Genomic DNA, 20,368 nt, shown 5'->3' with positions numbered 1-20,368 from the left:
ATTGTCTTAAATTTAAAAAGACCGAAAGAGAAAGAGAGGAGAGATGAAAGAGAGAGACAGGAATGAACCTCGAATTAGGCAACAGAGATGCCTGCCATATTTCATCCTTTTAGATTAAATGAACAAATAGTTACCTAACTACAGCTGGGTCTCTAAAAAAAATAAAGCAATGAACAAGGAAATTAAAATGTAATTAGAAATCCAACATATGAACATAAAAGTTAAATATTGCAGGGGGAGATAGATGACAACATCTATGGGCAAAACTTTGATTCGCTTCCCAAGTATCTAAACTCTCCTGATACCACCACCTTCTTCCATTTCCCCACTTGATCTTGTACTGGGCTTCATGACCCTCAAGCTCCAGGCTAGTCTAAAAAGAGAGGAAGGGACACAAGGGAACTAGACAGATGGTAGAAAAAGGTGGGTTCAGAGGTAAAAGTGCTATTTCAATTTACATCTCCAAATATGAAGGCTAATTCTTGCTCTGAGTGACTGGGTACACGTTCTATGGCACTAAAGTGTATTTTTAGGCCATTTCTGCCAAATCTGACACAAGATACAGACATGGTTCATCAGAAATCTGAGTACGAGCAAATGAGGACACTATTTGGAGACCCCTAAGTACAGTGCTCCCTAGTGTACAGGCTCCGTGATTCTTGAATCTCTGCATGGATGCCCCCTCCCCACCTACTCAGCCCTAAAAGTGAGGCAAGAAGGTAAAAGTCAGTGCTAACAGCCCATCTTTGGCCAACTTCTAGACTCTTTCTTGTCCTTAGGGACCTACCATCCACACCTGCTTATAGGGTGGGGGCTGCAGAAGTTATCTAATTAAGGTAGCATGAACCAGGCCAGGCAGTCCCCTGGGGTCTTTTTCAAGAAGTGAAACCTGGTAAGGCAGAAACTTTTTTTTCACCTCCTTCAACTTTGGTTAAGTGTTAAACCAAAGTAACTGGAGCGAAGCTCAAGGTCGCGGAAGCCACTGATTTCCTGTCACCTGGTATCTATCAGCGATTTCATCCCCAGGCCTGGACTATCTCACTCACCCTCCCAGTGTGCTTGAGGTACTAGCAGCACCCACTGAACTCCGCCGCCAGCATCCAAGTCAGCCCTTGAGATTTGAGGCCTTGGAGACGCAGGTAAGGAATCAATTTGTTTTCTCTAAATGACTTAAAGGAGGTGATGGATAAGGTATAGAATGGTTTTGAAGGCTGGAGGTTCTTGGTTTTAATTCTAGAGTTTCCCTAGTCAGGCTTCCTAATAGTTCTATGACTTAAGGAGGGGGGATTGTATCAAGACTTGCTGCCCACTCACTCCTCTAACCACTCTCCCTCTCTACAATTACCCTGTGCAGTCAACTGTGAATCATTCCACAAAAGTAGTAGATTGCAACATACAGGTTAAATCATGGTTTCTAAACCGTTGGAGGTCTTCCGCTTACAAGCCACATAACTTGAGTAAATTGCTAAACCTCTAAAGCCTCAGCTTTCTCATCTGTAAAATGGGGGCAATGGTAATACCCATTGCATTATGAAAATTATAACTAAAATCCAGAATCCCTTAGGCCCTCCCAATACCAAATGAGAAAACAATCAGTGATAGCCATAATGAAAAAAAACTCCATTCCTCTTTCCTTAAATGCTTTTGTCTACATTAAATGTAAATACATCTAGATGTATAGGTGGCTTTACAGGTTCACATTTTCTGGAGGAGATTTGTGGACACCAAGTTGAGCACAAAATCCTTCCTCAAATCTATTACATAGGAAACAAAGAGTGAGAGGGGGCACTGGAGACTGAAGATGGGAGACAGCTCTAATGAAAGAAAAGAAGGATTGATTTTAATCATGTCATTACTGTTTCCTGAACCCACTATATAAGTGATTTCCTTTCCCTGTTTCCCATATAATGGCTTAATCTCACGGAGAATCTGGTGAAAAGAAATTTTCAATCTAGCATTGTGAACATTCGTGTGTGTGTGTGTGTTGTTTGTTTGTTAATTTTTTAGTGGAGAGGAGGTTTTGCCATGTTGGCCAGGCTGATGTCAAGCTCCCAACCTCAGGTGATCCGCCTGCCTCGGCTTCTCAAAGTGCTGGGATTACTGGCATAAGCCACCACACCTGGCCATTGTAAGCATTTGTAAACCTGCCCTAAGGAAGTAGCCTGATGTTCAGTTTAACATTACCGAGCTCATAGTACATAGAAAACAGGTTCCTTATGCAAGTCTAGTAGAATGCAGGATTCTCTGAAGAAAGTACTTGGTGTTTAGCAAGGAAAGCAAAGAGCTGGGAGCTCTGAAGAATTCCTTGCAATCAGGCTAAGAAGCTAAGGCAGGTGGATCACCTGAGCTTGGGAATCTGAGACCAGCCTGGCCAACATGGCAAAACCTCCTCTCCACTAAAATACAGGAATGCCCTCAAGTGATATGCATATCTAACAAGAGTTGGACTGAAAGTAAAGAGAGAGGGAGAAGGAGCACTTCAAAGTTGAGAGGATTCAGGGAAGAAGGTAGAGAACATGTCTAAACCAGTGGCTCTGATGGAAATGGTGGGATCTGAGCTTGGAAAGTCATACAGGGCTGAATTCCAAAGGCCTTGAGGGGTCAGATGGAGGGTTTCTCTGGTAGGCAATGACAAGCCAGCAAAGGAGTTCAAGCTCAGGAAGAGCATCACTCAAAGCAGTGATCAGGAGCTTGACATAGCAACCTCGTGGACAGTGGATTAGAAAAGAAAAAGACTGAAGGCAGAAAAGCAAAAGTTGTGTGCTAAATCATGAATGGAAATGAGAAACTCACAGGTATCACTGGATATAGAAGAAAGACCCACGTGCAATATGCGTTGCAGAGGTAGAAATGGCGTGACTTGACCACTGACTGACCAATAGCCAAGATGAAGATGGACTGAGAGATGATGGAGCTGATGTGAAATGTGGTCCCAACTATCTAAGCCTGGGTGGCAGGGGAAACAAATAACACAATCTGAAGGAACGAGGACTGAGAAAAGACCACTGACTTCGCAGCACAGTCCTCAAAGAGCAGTTTCAGTTCAGTGACTGGCGGAAACTAGTTGCAAAGCATTGAAGAGTGAGTGGGTGGTGAGGAGGCTGGGGAAAGAGAGTGGGTAGCAGCTTTGAAGATGCTGTGGTGAAGAAAAACGGAGCCTGGGCAGTGGCTAAGGACATTGCTAGATTAAAAGAAGAGGGCTTTGGGATTCAGGGACGCTGTCGTACATTTTAGTCATAAAAGGAGTATTTAGCACCTTATCAATTGCAAATTATCTCATTTTCCTAAAATGATACTTTGAAATGGGGAAGGCAACTATTATCCTAAACTTAAACCACAAGAGGAGCAAGCAAGAGAGCTGGGACTAACTCTGTCTGCTACGTATTGTCAGAAATTGAGAGACTGAAGGTGCAAAGAAGTAATTTCTTGGAAAGGCTAACAGCTTGGTGGACTGAGAAGGGCTGAAAAGCACAGAGGGAAGGGAAGTAACAGCATTCTTCCTCAGAAATAAGTACACAGGAGGCCAGAAAGGATAAAAATGCAAAGGTATTTTGAGTGGCAAGGAAAGAAGGTGAGGTAACAAAAGTGAGGCAGTTTTAAACTTCTCGGCATACGATGGTACTAGTGGACATAAAAGTCTATTCACACCAAAACCCATAAAGGCTGTGAGATTCTTCTTCAGTGGATGCACATGAAAACAAGGGTGCCTTTAAAAATGCTAAAAAAAAATATTTGCGGGAGCTAGTTTGAGTAATTAAATGGGGTACTGAGTGATAACCTGAGTCCTGATTTTAATATCCATTCTGATTTTGGCACCAGCAAATGTAAAATCTCATTGTTATCATATTTTGGTGAATGTGGTCCATAACTCCTACTAATCTACTAACTAATCTTTGAGCATCGCTGTGCATTGGGCACCAAGTCATTGTGAACAATTTATTTTAATGATAAGGCAAAACTGTGTGAATCTACAATTTCCATAGGAGGATGTGGGCTAGTTTTATGCATTTATAAATTCTCATGAAATGAAAGTTTTTCATTAGAACTAAACATATAAATTGATTTATGGCATTGAATGCCATAAATCAATTTATATATTTACCTCATTATATATATGATATATATATATGACAGAGCAATAGTTTCCATAAAAAATAAAAAATAGAGAAAACACTCATGTTTTTGTTTATAAACTATTTCACACAAATATTTAAGGCTTGTAGAAATATAGTTGCCATCATGAGATACCATTTTAACAGAGAAATAAAATATCACACACACACACACACACACACACACACACACACACACACACACAGCCCTCATGGTCATTCTTGCCATTAGTCACAACAGGCACAGCCCAGGTAGAATTGGATTACAGAAAAGGTTTCTCTCACCAATAATATAGACACAGCTTTCATCAAGCAGTTGATGAATAAAATGAAATTAAAACAATGGCGATCCAATCATCTTCTTCAGTTCAAACAATTACAATCTTTGCATTTTAGTTATCTTCATTAAAATTACCCCTCTGGGACGGAGTGTAGTGACTCCCAGCTCATTCTATTCTTACCATAGGACCTTGGGAAAAATAACCTCTCTGAACCTCCATTTCCACATCTGCAAAAAGTAGTCAAAATGCCTACTTAGGATGGTGTTGAGTGAATTGGCAATACCATATACAGGATCCCTAGTATAGTAGGTTCTCAGTAAACAACTATAATTATCTGGACTCACCTATGGTACAGCAGAAAAAGCATCAACATCAGAGACATGGTGACTGCCTTCTAACTTGGCTCTGTTGCTAAGTGTGAGGTCTTTACCAAGGCAGGTTCTAAACCCAGACTGCAGTTTCCTCATTTGTGAAATGAACAGAATGGTTTCTGAGGTTTGCACTAGCTCTAGAAATCCTACCTAGTGACCAGAATCGGTCTGCAAACTCTTTAGTGAGCTATATGAAAATATTTCTTTTTGTTAGCAGTCTTGCAGCGTGGCTTGTGGTACAAAGCAGATCCCCAGGACCATGTGACATCTGGCTATCTAGGTCGGGGCAAAATCAAGTGAGAAACAACCAAAGTTTCTTGTCTTCCCTCTAGCCCATGCCCCAAACAGATAGTAATTTTCAATTAATTTATAGTTATTCAGATAGTGCATATATTGAAAGGAGAAAAGAGGAGTTCATAAGGGAAAAGCTGAATTCCTGTTTCTCACAGTAGACAAAGCAGCCTGATACCCTGGATTCCTCATTTGAGCGATTCAAGTCTTCATTTTAAATCTTTACTGGCTAGGCATGGTGGCTCACAGCTATAATCCTAACATTTTGGGAGGTGGAGGTGGGCAGATTGCTTGAGTCCAGGAGTTCAAGACCAGCCTGGGAAACATGGCAAGACTCCATCTCTACAAAAAATATAAAAATTATTTGGTGTGGTAGCACTTGCCTGTGGTCCCACCTACTGCTGAGGCTGAGGCAGAAGGATCACCTGAGCCCAGGAGGTGGAGGCTGCGGTGAGCTGTTATCATGCCACTGCACTGCAGCCTGGGTGACAGAACGAGACCCTATAATGGAAAAAACAAATAATTAAATATTTACTAATTATCTAAATTGGAACAAGTAACCTAACTTTTCCATGCCCTTGTTTCCCCTTCTATAAAACAGAGGTGATGATTGACCCCTTGCCTATCTTATAAGGCTCAGATGAGATGCCATGTGTAAAATTTACTTCTAACTCTAAAGTAGGTATAAATGTGAGTGACTACTAGCTGCCTGTTTTACAGCACACCTGCAGCCACTCAGCTCTGATTGACTACAGTAAGATACACTTCAGCCTGTGGTCTAATGGCTGGGATGTGGCACTGGCTTCAGTAAGATACGTGACTTGGATAGACAGTCTTGATTTCTAAGACATCTTACGTGACTTACAATCAATAAAGACAAGATCAAAGGTGTGTCCCCAAAAGAGTGATTTTCAGATTCCAGGAAAGACCCAATAGAGTCCACATAAGTGGGTGACATACACCAGTGAATACTAAGGATACCCAAGATGAAGATTGAACAGGGTCTTAAAATGTCTGAGCTGGAAAGGACCTTGTTCATTGACTTCTCACTTCAGAAATGAATAAATCATGAAAACTGATAAACAGTATTTACCACACTCTTCTTTTGTAAAAGGCACAATTGCATATGTTAACTTATTTATGTCTTGCAGCATCTCAGAGAGGGGTACTGTTCTTTATGGAAGGATAAAATAGAAATGAATGCTCAGTAAGGTACAAAGAAGAACAAGAATAGCAACAAAAATAACTATTCCAACATGGGTTCCTTGCATACATTTATTTTTTCAGTAATATTTATTAAGAAGTAACTAAATTCAAGAATTATTTTAGATACTGAAAAAGAAAGAACAAAATCTCTACTTTAATGGAACTTTCATTCTATGGGGAAAGAGAGACAATAGGCACGTAAATAAATAAGGTAATTTCCCACAGTGATCAATGCCATGAAGCAAATAAAATAGGATTTTGTAAAAAGGAGCAAATAGGAGTACAGGTTATAGACTGAGGGTTCAAGGTAGCTTCTCTAGGAGCTGACATTTGGGCTACACCTGAACAAAAAGCCACTAGCCATGCACAGACCATGAGCCCAGTTAAATGTTATAGTAGCCCACGAGAATTATGATTCCCACTTTACAGTTGAACCTGAGGCCCAGAGAATTTAAAGAACTTGCCCAACATCTCAGAGAAAATAGAGGAATCACTATTTAAACCTAGGCAATCTGACTCAGGAGGCCACAATCTTACGACATTAGAAAGCCTTAGAGAGCCTTTTTTTTTTTTTTTTTTTTTTTTGAGATGGAGTCTCGCTCTGTTGCCCAGACTGGAATGCAGTGGCACGATCTCAGCTCACACTGCAACCTCTGCCTCCTGGGTTCAAGCGATTCTCCTGCCTTAGCCTCCTGAGTAGCTGGGATCACAGGTGTGTACCAACACGCCTGGCTAATTTTGGTATTTTTAGTAGATACAGGGTTTCACCATGTTAGCCAGGCTGGTCTTGAACTCATGACCTCAGGTGGTCCGCCTGCCTCGGCTTCCCGAAGTGCTGGGATTACAGGCATGAGCCGCTGTGCCCAGACTAGAGAGCCTTCTTGATGTGACTTGCACAAGGTGGCAGAGTTAGAGACAGAGGGAGGCCTGGAATCGACCCCTCCTGCTTCTACATATTGTCCTCACGATACTCTGCAGTGTTGCCTCTAGCCCATCATAATAGACAAAGGCAGATAAGCAGAAGGACAAGTCCACAGAAAATACATTTTCCAACATTAAAGCATAAGAAAGCATCCAGGAATAAAAAACAAAGAGGACACACAGTCATATATGCAAGGTGTTCTCTACGAAGATAAAGTATGCCCCAAATCCTGTTGCCAAGAACACTGGCAGGGACTCCTGGGTCCGTATGTTCTTGCCTAAGGCAACCCCTCCACACCCTTTCTCAGAACTCAGCAGTAGGCCTTGCCTCAGAGCTGATGTCCCACAGAAGAGGCCATGTCTACCCTCAATGACACTTATGGAGGAAACGCTGAGAAGCATACAGCTGCATGACACAAGGAAAATTCCCAAAAATCTTGTTCTTGCTTTCCTCACTTTGCTATTTGTTTTATTTTTAGGAGTTTTGAGAGCAAAATGACAACACCCAGAAATTCAGTAAATGGGGCTTTCCCAGGAGAGCCAATGAAAGGCCCTATTGCTACACAACCTGGTCCAAAACCAGTCCTCGGGAGGATGTCTTCACTAATGGGCCCCACACAAAGCTTCTTCTTGAGGGAATCTAAGGCTTTGGGGGTAAGTCAGTTGCCTTCAATGCCTCATGTCGTAGGGATTCTCTGGCCAACAGAAGCTGATGCTGTAGGTCACATACAGAATTCAATCCAACTTGAAGAACTGGGATCCAACTTGATGTGTTCTTTATGTCTACCACAGTGGGCCAAATCAGGGTTGCATCAGAGGGGTTATCACCTGGATCACCTCTGGGTGATCTTAGGTCACCTTGTGGATTGGGGGCTTGTATATTTAGGGGTCTCCAATCCCAGTCCATTTCCAGAATCCCGGGCATACCTGCTCCCTGGAAATGTCACTTGTAGTTGAGGAAACAGATTCAAACAAGAAAAATACAGAATTCTTGGCACCTCCACTGGTTCCTTTAGGTATTCCTCATAGCTCCAAGTCAGGAGCCAGGGCTTCCAACCTTGGCTTTCCCTGACAGCAGTGATGCTTTCAGCTCATCTATCACTGCCTTTCTTCTTTCCCCAGGCTGTCCAGATTATGAATGGGCTCTTCCACATTGCCCTGGGGGGTCTTCTGATGATCCCAACAGGGGTGTATGCACCCATCTGTGTGACTGTGTGGTATCCTCTCTGGGGAGGCATTATGGTGAGTCAATGAATGGCAGTCATTTGGGAAATTGTGCAAGCAAAAACGTTAAAAGGCTCCACAGGGATATGCCAGATTATTTCTGTGTTGAGGGAAATATATGAGTAGGAAATATTATTGAGTTAAAGTAATTAAGAAGAGAGGTTGACCAAATTGAGTATAAATCCCACCATGGTTGAGAGTCAGTGGTCCTGTTTCATGTGAATTCAGGGAAAGACGCTCTGCAAGGATCTCACAGGGACTGTCCAAAGCAAGAGCTCTCCAAAGGCAGTTCTGGTGGGGAGGGTGGCGCTAGACATTTGGACTAGCTAGCAAGATGTTTTGGAAAGCAAGAGGGGGCAGGAGCATCCGCTTCCTCCCATCTACTCCTTCTTCCCTACAATTCTGTTTAGTTACTGTGGTACCTGGTGAAATTTGTCCCATCTCAAATCAATCTCATTTTGTTTATCAACAGAGCAGCACTCTTTTGGCTGTTTTATGTACATGCTTTCCAAATCTGTAACCCTGTCTGCGTGCGGCACATAGGACAGTGAGGTATATTTCCCCATGACACTTTTCATAGTTGCCACCATAAAGATAAGTCCAGGATTAAAATGTTCCAAACAAGTAGGGACGGGTTAGAACAAGAGTTTCCTCCATTCTACAGCCTGAACGTGAGAAAAGGAAGATGAGCAATACTCATCATCATTTCCTGTAACAGCCAATGTTTTAATGGAGTGCCTGTGCCATTCAGGTCAACTATTGCCCTCTCTACCAATTCACCCATCAGAGGGCATCAGAGTCATCTAAGTCACTGTGAACCCAAAGGGCATCTCCACAAATTAAAAACAAAGAAAAACTGAAAATAAAACTTTTAAGTTCATGGTGTGGGTATTAACTGATTAGTAAATATGAGTTCTGTCTCATTGGTCTTATTATATTCCTAGTCACAGCTCCCCAGATGATGGAGCAAAAGGCATGAATTGAGTGTTACTGAGCCTGAATAAAGGAGAAACATGACTGTCGAATAATGAATAAACCTGATAAAAATGGGTGGATAGTTGTGTGAAAGCTGCTGAAAGTACAGGCTTCTGACCAGTTATCAATGTTAAAAAGTGATCTCCCCCTCTCTTCTTTCTCCTGCTTTGCCCACCTCCTCTCCAACTCCCCCACCTCTCTTTTTACAGTATATTATTTCCGGATCACTCCTGGCGGCAACGGAGAAAAACTCCAGGAAGAGTTTGGCAAGTAACCGTATGTCCTTCTTTCCCATGTGTCATAGAAGTACCTATTTTCTTGGTCAAAAACTGAAAGGCTTAAAGAGCCGAGGTGACACAGACTCTCAGGCCGTAAAGCAAAGACCCTCCATGATGTTACTGTAATTTTATTCATGAAAACCTTACAAGTGAGGTCTATCTGAAGGATGTTCATGGAAACAGAACTAAAAGCAGATCCATGAAACCTGTTCCTACAGTCTTATGTTAAATGTTGTGTGAAAAGAATAGACCTCTCTGAAAGCCCTATAATTTCTCCCAGACCACCATTTAGGAAAATCATCCGATCAATGTCATGACTGATTCAAATTCTAGCTATTTTTGGGGTATAACATGGAACAAGTCAGTTTACCTCTATGTACCTCTGAGTTTTCACCTATAAAGCAAGAGTAACAGTCCTTGCTACCATGTGACCTCACAATGGAAAAGAAATGCAGTAGTGTGTGTGATGGTGCTTCAGAGGCTATAAGGTGCTACACTGTGGTCTTGCTCATAAAACCCCTAGGGACTCGTCTACATCCAGAAGAAACTGGCCTTCAGAGCTGCCGATGCTGTATGGATGAAAAGGGCTTACCAGCAAGTTTGCTCCCCAAAAAATCCTCCCCCAACACTGTCTCTTACTTACTAAACTGAGTCACTTTTATAATCAATGAGGGAATGCATGGATTAAGGTGGTTCCTCTCTTAAAGTGGTCTGACAAATTCAGTTTTGGGGGAAAAAATTTTTATAAAAATCAAATTATTCTCCAGATACAGCCAGACCTACTGACTTGCCATGGGTAGGCCATAGAGCCAGGAATGAAATATGTGTAGCATAAAATAATAACCAAAAATCCCGTACCATTATGGTACTTGTCAATATAGTTTCCTGTTTCAACCTTTTATTGTCCCTGTAAGGTAAAACATCCACACTGATATTCTCTTACCTATGTTACTCAAAGACATCAGCCCTAATTGTATTTTGTAAGATGACTTACTGGGGCTGATTGCAGGAGTAGGTGTTGTTACTGTTGTTGTTTCTGCCTTTTATTTCCATGTATTTGATAGTACAGATCTAGAGGGTTCTATCTGAACCTTCCCAACCTGTACTTCACAATGCCATCCCACTGAAGTGTGATACAAGAACCTTCTTCTCTCTCTTCCCTCTACCTATGTATGAAGGAAGATAATAAACTGGATCATATTTATCTTCACCTATTCAACAAATATTTATTGAATGCCTACTAGGATGGTGGCAGTGGCAGTGAAGGAAGTGCAAGGATACAAGATACAGAATCAAGGGTTACTCCTAGAATTTTTGCTTTTATAAAGTGAATGTATGGTAATGGCATAAAAAGATTTTATTTTATAGTGACAAAGAGGCTAAAAACAACTGAGAGAACTTCAGTATATTTAGTTGTAGTTGCTTTGTGAGTCAGGGGAGTGGCATCTGGAATTCCTTCCCAGATTATGTTTTCCAAAGGAAAATCAAACCTAATTAATAAATCTCTGTCTCCATTTCAGGTCAAAGGAAAAATGATAATGAATTCATTGAGCCTCTTTGCTGCCATTTCTGGAATGATTCTTTCAATCATGGACATACTTAATATTAAACTTTCCCATTTTTTAAAAATGGAGAGTCTGAATCTTATTAGAGCTTACACACCAACTATTAACATATACAACTGTGAACCAGTTAATCCCTCTGAGAAAAACTCTCCATCTATGCAATACTGTTACAGCATACAAACTCTGTTCTTGGTAAGTGTGAAATTGGATTTATTTCCAGGGAGGAAGGATGACTTGTTTATGATGAGAATTAACTCTGGATCCAGACCACCTGAGTTTCCTAGTTACTGCCTATGTAGTTTTGGGCAAGCATTTTAACCACATTCTGCCTCAATTTCTTCAATGGTAAAATGAGGATGGTAACACTATCTAATAGTGTTGTTCTGAGGAATAAGTCAGTTAATATATGCAAAGCATTTAGAACAGTGCCTGGTACACAGAAGTGTTATACAGGCATTGGCTTTAACATTAATTATTGTCAGCAACATTAATGGCATTAATATTTGTCATTGTTTTGATTAAGTAAGATTAGCATAGAAGAAATACCTAAGATATTATGAATATCTCTTGCCCAAGGACTTCTAAATGTAGAGTTTGAAGGAGACAAAAAAAAAAATGCATTTCCCAAGGATAAAGAGGTCTCCTTGGCATGATGCCAACAACCTAAGGCTGAATACAATTTAATTTGAGAACTCTTCAACTGATTATTTATACCTTATCTTCTATCAGCAATACACATTAACCATCTGTTGTGTGCCGAAAGTTGTGCTAAGAGTTGGGGTTATAAGGATGCTGTCTCCTGTACTAGTAGTTCTCACAGCTAGTCATTACTTGTCTAAAGAATTGATCTCTCAATCATTCAATTATAGTCAACAATAACTTACTCAACACCAATAATGTTCTTTGTGCCATTATTACATTTTCACCCTCATTCTTCTGTTGTTTTTCAGGGGATTTTGTCAGTGATGCTGATCTTTGCCTTCTTCCAGGAGCTTGTAATAGCTGGCATTGTTGAGAATGAATGGAAAAGAATGTGCTCCAGACCCAAATCTGTAAGTAGTAGGCCCTCTGGCCACAACATTCCTCTGGAAAATCCACCTCCACAAAAGATCATTTATGGAGAATGTAATCTGATGAGACTTTGAAACTAGGAGCTTGATTTTTTTTTTAAATGGTCTTGGTATATTTCTGGAAAGCAAATAATATCAATAGCATGGAAAGATGCCTTGAAATTTGAAATAAGTCTGTAGTTATAGCCTACAGTTCTACATTCTACATTTTTGTCTGTTTTGAGATGGAGTCTCACTCTGTCACCCAGGCTGGAGTGAAGGGCGCAATCTTGGCTCACTGCAACCTCCACTTCCAAGGTTCAAGCGATTCTCTCACCTCAGCCTCCTGAGTAGCTGGAATTACAGTCACCCACCATCATAGCTGGCTAATTTTTATATTTTTGTAGAAACGGGGTTTCACCGTGTTGGTCAGGCTGGTCTTGAACTCCTGACCTCAGGTGATCCTCCTGCCTGGACCACCCAAAGTGCTGGGATTACAGGCGTGAGCCACCACGCCCGGCTTCTGTGTGTCTTCTTACTAACCGTCCCTGCTGCTTGACTTCAGGCTTCCATCCTGATTTCATGATTCCGTATTTAATATGTAAAAGCAAAATGGTTGAAGGTTGAAGGCTGACTAAAGTCACTAGTTCTTTTATTTCAGTATTCCCCCTTCCTTCCTTTTCACCTAATTCCTCTTCCAAAACAGTAAGTTAAGGGGCTCCACAAATGGGAAATAAAAAGATACCAATAATACATCTATTACTAACTGCTTCAGAACCAGACTGTTAGATTAATAGAATTTAGAAATCATCACTAATTCCTTCATTTTGCATTTAAAGAAAAATAGTATCAAAGAAAGAAAATTATTCTCCCAGAGTTATAATCACTAAAGGCAAATCAGAACTAAAATCTAATTCCTCTATTACTGCAATGTTCTTTTCCAAATACCATGTGGTAATTCCAGGCACTGTGGTAAATGTCTACTGCCCTTGAAGATTTACTCAGACTTGAGTTTTAATAAGTGACTTGATGAGGATTTAAGCACCCGAGAAATGAATCCTGGCATTTAAAGGCATATAATAAACTACACAAGTAGCATAAAAACTAGGAGGTACTTGATAAATGTTTGTAGAGATTGTTGACAAAGGTACCAATGGTAAAAGGTAAGAATACTTTGTTTAATTTTGTGTTCTAGAACATAGTTCTCCTGTCAGCTGAAGAAAAAAAAGAGCAGGCTATTGAAATAAAAGAAGTGGTTGAGCTAACTGAAACATCTTCCCAACCAAAGAATGAAGAAGACATTGAAATTATTCCAATCCAAGAGGAAGAAGAAGAAATGGAAACAAACTTTCCAGAACCTCCCCAAGATCAGGAATCCTCACCAATAGAAAATGACAGCTCTCCTTAAGTGATTTCTTCTGTTTGCTGTTTCCTTTTTTAAACATTAGTGTTCATAGCTTCCAAGAGACATGCTGACTTTCATTTCTTGAGGTACTCTGCACACACCCTCCACTTCTTCATCTGGCCTTTGCATGGAGTGCCCATAGCTCTTTCTCTCTCACATTCAGAGAATGCAGCCATTGCAGCAGCTTGCATTGTCATAATTATTCTTTTGTGCAACTTTCTTACATTGAAGAAAGGCAGAATGAGTACTTTGGAATGTGATTTCCTACTAACCTGTTCCTTGGATAGGTTTTTCAGTAGTAGGTTTTTGGTTTTTTGTTTTGTTTTTTCCATTTTCTCCATCAGCAACCAGGGAGACTCTGCACCTGATAGAAAGGATATATGACTGCTCCATTATATCCCTAAACTATCTTTTTTTTCCCCACATCTACATGTTTGGTAGAGTCCCTTTTGCATCATTTTAAGGACAATTAAAAAAAACAGTAATTAGGAACAATACAGAACCTACTCCATCTATCTTTCTGTGGGGCTGACACTGTGGCATATTCCTAGAGTCACCACACCCCGTGAGGGAAGCTCTAAACAGACAATACTCATCTGTTTTTAGTAGAAACAGCATAGCTTATGTGTGGACATGTCCCTGCCTTAACTTTTCCTAACTCCCACTCTAGGCTATTGATTGCATGTCTACCTTCTTTATGCAAGAAAAGAAAAAAAATGACCATAGAAAATGCCACAATTAGGTACCCAAATCTCAAATAATAATCAACACTTAGTTGTATTTATAATTTCCAGATGACAATGTATTTCATGAAATAACTTCACTTGATGTTCCATGATCAAGAAAGAATCCCTATCTCTATTTTACAAGTAATTCAAAGAGGTAAAATAACTTGTAAACCAGAAAAGGTAACTTGTCAACAGTCACAATTGGTAATTATGAGAGCCTTGTTTCATAACCAGGTCTTCTTATTCAAATATGATGTGATGTTTGAAATAACCAAATTGTCTCTTCAATGTCTGCATAAACTGTGAGAGCGAAGTCAACAGGTTTTATCAAGAACTTAGTCTGACCAGCACTAAGCAAGCACTAAGAGACACAGAGAATCAGAATCAGATTTTGCCCATGGGGAGAAAAAGGCTGAGACTTTCACCACATTTGGAAAACTACTTGCATCATAAATATATAATTAACTGGTAGTTTGTATAAAGCAGTCATTACGTGCTATAGACATTCTCAGAATATCATACTTGGAAACGATGTAATTAAAATGCCAAATCTGAGGCAATAGCCGCCCTACTTTTCAATTCAGATATACCTTACCTAGTACCTTTCCTAGAAATAATGTTAGCCTGGGGTGAAGTCACTATTATCCATAGTCTATTACTTGGGCATTTGCTACATGATGAGTGCTGCCAGATTGTGGCCAGTAAAGAGACAATGTAATTTTCACTTCCTATGATATTTCTACATTTTTAGAGACTACTAGTGGAAGATATTCTGTATAATTAGAAAAAAAGGAGACAGAACATTTCTGTCTATGTAGAGTTCTCAAAATTCATTCTAAATTAATAAAACTATCTTTGTATTCTTTTCTGCAACAGTTGATTCCAACATCGGTGTTTATCTGTTCTTCTTTACTCTTGGAACATTAGACCATGGGAGGCTCTGACAGCCTTGAGTTCATATTTATATAACCCCAATCTAGGTTTGAAATGTGAGGTGTCGGTTCATCAAATATTCATGTCTATATATTTTAAACATGTTCCCAAAGAAAATGTTCATGGGATAGGTCATTGATAATAGATTCCTTACTCCCAGAACTCCAGGCAAGGACTGGAATATATATGGCAGGTGATTTTGCCTCAAACAAGAGAAGAAGGAAAATGACACGGTAGGAGTAGGCTTGAGAAAAAAATGAAAATCAGAAAATTTTCAAAAAATACAAGGTCTTATTTCTATTTTACTTTTTCTCCACTTCTGAAATATACATGAGGATTCCTCTCCAAACCCATGGTTTCTCTATGAATTTTGAGTCATTTGTATGACTTCAAAATAATTAGTTTTTGCTGACCTTACATAACTTCTTATAATAGGAGACACCTTCAATGTCTATTATTAAAGAAGAATGAAAATTCCTGTGATCTTCTCCCTGATTACCCCTTTGACAATATAGAATCAAATAATAGCATTGGCCAATAGTAAACATGCTTTGCTAAGAAGTGGAAGATACATTCTCTAGCCTCAGTTTTTCCTCTCAATTTGTATTTTTGTAAAAATAATGTTATATCCACAAAGGATATAAACTTTAAAAAAAAACAATTGCACTCATTGACTAGGAAGCTGACATAACTTCTTTTCATTTTCTTCTGGTTTTCTTATAATCTTTGTTTATAATAAGGTGATAAACCATCCCAGTTTGTCTGAGTCTGAGGAATTTCCTGGGATACAGGATTTTCAATGTTAAAACTAAGATAGTCCCAGGCAAACAGGATGGTTTTTTACTCAGTTATAACCACTGCATGTTATTTGCTTTTTACATGTAACAGCATATTATAGATGTTTCCTTATTGATACATAATTTCATTAATTTCAACTTAGGATTTCATGAATCAATATAGATAAATATATCATTCCTCTATAATTGAATATGTAGGAAATTTCCTTTTCTTCCTTTTTACAAATCACTTGGAGAGCACAGAAATCATGAGCAAGATACATGTTTCCTCTTTTATTTAAAATGTAGCTTTACATTTAAAGTCTTGTCAAAGTCTACCAGTAGGAAGTACTAGAACCTGTTGAAACCCTGAAAATGTATTTTTAATTTCACTTTGACAAGAGAATAGTCAAAGATCCAATACACAGAAATAGTTACTTCAGATTCATTTAGCATGAGTTCATTTATGAAATTTGATTTGTTTTAAATTCTCGATGCATAACCTAAAACACTGACAGAGGGGTTCAAATCTGAAATTTTTCTAGGTTAAGTCTTTCAATCCTTCACTGGGTTTCCTTTTATGCAAAGCCTGATTGTGTGTTCGGAGCTAAAAAGGACCAAGTAGTAAATGAATACGATAGAATCATGTGGTGGCAAAATCAAAGCAAAGTTACAATTATCCTCTATTGACCTCAGCCTACTCAGCAGTTCAAACTGCTAAGCACGAATACCTATGTTGTTTCCTCTTAGAATTTACTATCTGGCTGGAGGAAGAGACATTCGTTCACCAGGTACCTGCTATGGGTAAAGCATTCTGTTATGTATGGAGGGGTAAAAAGATAAGAGAAGCTCTCTGACCTCAAAAATCTTAGTGCCTAATTGAGAATGATATAAGTATATGTATTAAGAGATAACCAGTAAAGATCCAAGAAAACTCAATGGGAAAAGAACAATCTTTCCAACAAATTGTGGTGGGACAACTGGATAGTCACATGCAAAAGAATAAAATTGGACACCTACCTCACACCATACACAAAAATTTAAATGGAGGCCTAAAGGTAGGAGCTAAAACTATAAAACTCTTAGGAGAAAACGTAGGTATATATTTTGTTACCTTAGAATAGGCAATGAGTTCTTAAATATGACACCAGAAGCACAAGCAACCAAAGAAAAAATACATAACTTTGTTGTAAAAAAAAAAAAAAAAAAGAACAAAACAAAGAAGGAAAAATAGGAGGGAAGGAAGAGAAAAAGAGGGAAAGAAAGGAAATAAAGGAAAGAAAGAAGGACACAACTTTACTCCATACTGTTTGGGCTTTAAGTTTTAGTATATTTTGGACGCCACAGAAGAAATCTAGAATAGGGGTTACCAAATGGATGCACATTAGAATTAAGTGGGAGTTTTCCAAAGCCATGATGCCTAAGCTGAGTCCAGATGTAATTATTAGAATCTCTGGGCTAGCATCAGGCATCGAGATTTTTTAAAGTTCCCCAGATAATTCCAGTTAAATCAAGTCTAGCCTAAAGCTGCCGCTTTACATATTTTAAGGTTGGTCTACAGGTTTTTCTGTACATTATAAACTGTAACAAGTGGAGGTATAAACAGACCGTAGCCCACACTTCTGCCAATCACTGAGTTTTGATCAATCAAATGTGGTCAACTGTTTGAACCATGTTGAAATAAGGCAAATGCCAATCTGTAACCAATCCAGCTGTTTCCGTACCTTATTTCCATTTTCTGTGCATCACTTTTCTTTTCCTGTCCATAAATCTTCTTCCACCCCGTGACTGTGCTGGAGTCTCCAAGCCTATTCTGGCTCGGGAGGCTGCCTGATCTCATGCATTGTTCATTGCTCAATTAAACTCCTTTAAATTTAATTCAGCTGAAGTTCTTTTATCAGTACAGCTGCCATGAAAACTAGTGATTTAAACAATAGCATGCATCCTAGGTTAGAATGCTAAAATGCCTGCACGAAACTCAATTCTGCTGAAGTCTACTTCTTTTTGTCCCATTCAATGATAGCCTTTTTTTGAATTTGTCTTTCTCAGAGCTTTCCTAATTAAACATTTTCAAAAGAACTTAAGAGTCTTTAAGAGAATCTCTTGCAGTTCTGCATTGGCAAACAAAAGGTCTGCAAAATAGTATATCCTAAATGGATCTTAGCTTATTTTTTGACAAGCACCTAATTTCAAGTTTATTAAAAAGAAGAAAAATTGTGTGTCTTATTTAATGTCTTAATAAAGTTTTCTGTCATCTCGTGATGCATTTTTCCTTTCATCAGCTCTGATTCACTGCAGCTGTTTCCTGCAAAAATGCAAAAGCGTAACTTTAACAAGTTTCATTTCCTATAAAGATAAAAGTACAGAAAGTTGCGGATAAGCATCTGGGCAACTCTCTTACTGCAGAAGCTGATGAAAAATGGTGCCAGGGTTATTTATGCAGTGGGAGTTTTCTGATGCTTTAGCGCTGGGGACTTCTCTTTTCCTTGATCTCACCTGGTTCATGGAGCAATATTGTTCTTGTCATTGATGCTGTACCTCATACGTTTGTTGCTACTGTATTGGCTGTTGTGGTTGTTTCCATCAAAGCTGGACAAGAATTGCTTTGAAGAACATTTTACAACACCCAATTGTCAATGGGTTATTAAAAGTGTTATGAATGAACCTTAGCTCTAAGTGAACAGAAGTGTCTAAACTGCACCATCCTCTTGAGTACTCACTAGTGGAACTAATGCATCTGAATTCTGTACACTTCACAAAGGCGGGAAATCTTGTCTATGTTGTTTACTCCTATATCCACAGCACTTAGTAACAAGCACGTGGAAGGTAGAATTTGTTGAATTTGCTGAATGAATGTAGCCCTTTTATCTATCTGTGCCTATAGGCTTGAGACCACCCACCATTCCAAGGTAACTGCTTGCCTAGATGCCCATGCAAACCATTGCATCTCTGTCTCCTCTCCTTTACAACCAAACATCTCAAAAGCAGTCTGCGTTCAAGTTTGAATGTTTTCATATCGCATTCATTTTTCAGTGAGTTACAGTCTGTCTTTTCTCATACTTTTCTAAAATTGTCTTCCCAAATGCTGCCAATGACTTAATTGTTGAATCCAGTGGATTCTACTCAATTCTAATTCTGTGAGATTTGTTTTCAACCACACTGACCTGTTGCTTCCTTGCCTTTTGAGAAATGTGCCCTTCCTTAGCTTCCAAGATGGCCCACTCTTAAGTCTCTCTCCTACTTTCTTAGACATACACAATTTCATCTTCACTAGTTTCATTTTTTCGGACAATCAAATGTGCACATTCCTTACAAAGTGTCACCTTCCCCCAAAACTCTTATGCATTCCCATAACTCTATCAATTTTAGGTGACTAATTTTTAATCCTGTTTACTCATCTGATTTCCAAGCTTGCATGTCTGGGTATTTGCAAGTTATTTCACAATGATCTCCTATCTGCAATATAAAACTGTAGAGCTGGTCCAGTTTGAGCCTGTGGTCCAATTCCCATGCACCTCCTTTTCAGCTTCCTATCTCTCTCCATTTGCCTCCTCCCCGATCATCCATACTCAAAGCTGAGATATGTGTTTGATTTCTTCCTTTTTCACTCTTTGTATCTAATGAAGTTCCTCATGTACTTTAAGTTTTGTCTACTCTAAAATGTCTCTAAAATCTAATTCTCTTCTTTCTAGCCTTCAATTTAGGTCTAGTTTCTCAATTGCTCCTGCTGTTTCACTTACATTACAAATGACTAATTAGAATCACTATATCCCCACTTAGACACCTTGAATGATTCTCCAGTGCTTACCAATTGAAGTCCAGATGCCACAGATATTGAAGACCCGGCATGGGATTGTTTTAACTTTTCTCTACTGCCTTCTCATTACACCCTAATTTAACCACAGTCTGGCGTGGTTACTCAATTATTGCTCCTGAGCATGAATAAAATGTTTATTTTCATCCTGTTTAGGTATTATTCCCCTACATGAAATATTCTTCTCTTTTTTCTTTCTCACTAATTTCTACCTATTCTCTAAGATTCATCTCAAATGCTTTCTATTCCACAAGATTTTCTTCTAATACTCCACTTTTATTGAGCTTCCACCTGTGCTATATTATTCAACAATTATTTTGTCATATGCACTAGGACATTATACTATTATTTAGTTCTTCTGGGCTGACTTATATCACTGGTTATCTCATAACATTATTTGTATGGAGATTTGTTTCACACACCATAAAATTTACTCTTT

The 20,368-nt window shown here is 39.2% G+C and overlaps 1 protein-coding gene across 1 annotated transcript; it reads left to right on the top strand.

Annotated features, from left to right (window-relative positions):
• The first annotated feature begins 985 nt into the window (after positions 1-985).
• Positions 986-15,993, top strand: MS4A1 (membrane spanning 4-domains A1). The gene is made up of 7 exons (XM_017498850.2): positions 986-1,139; positions 7,662-7,836; positions 8,305-8,424; positions 9,591-9,647; positions 11,180-11,416; positions 12,175-12,276; positions 13,469-15,993. The coding sequence occupies exons 2-7, from the start codon at positions 7,678-7,680 to the stop codon at positions 13,679-13,681; spliced, it is 888 nt and encodes a 295-aa protein (XP_017354339.1). The 5' UTR covers positions 986-1,139; positions 7,662-7,677; the 3' UTR covers positions 13,682-15,993.
• The last annotated feature ends 4,375 nt before the right edge of the window (positions 15,994-20,368 follow it).

Source organism: Cebus imitator, unplaced genomic scaffold (genome assembly GCF_001604975.1).
Source record: "Cebus imitator isolate Cc_AM_T3 unplaced genomic scaffold, Cebus_imitator-1.0 Scaffold253, whole genome shotgun sequence".
Lineage (NCBI taxonomy): Eukaryota > Metazoa > Chordata > Mammalia > Primates > Cebidae > Cebus > Cebus imitator.
The sequence above is the reverse complement of the archived record's forward strand: the minus strand, read 5'-3'. Positions and strand labels throughout refer to the sequence as shown.

Coding starts and splice junctions, on each gene's coding strand:
- MS4A1 (XM_017498850.2), top strand. CDS start 7,678: ATGACAACACCCAGAAATTCAGTAAATGGGGCTTTCCCAGGAGAGCCA. Junction 9,648..11,179: donor AAAACTCCAGGAAGAGTTTG/GCAAGTAACCGT, acceptor TCTCCATTTCAG/GTCAAAGGAAAAATGATAAT. Junction 12,277..13,468: donor TGTGCTCCAGACCCAAATCT/GTAAGTAGTAGG, acceptor TTTGTGTTCTAG/AACATAGTTCTCCTGTCAGC.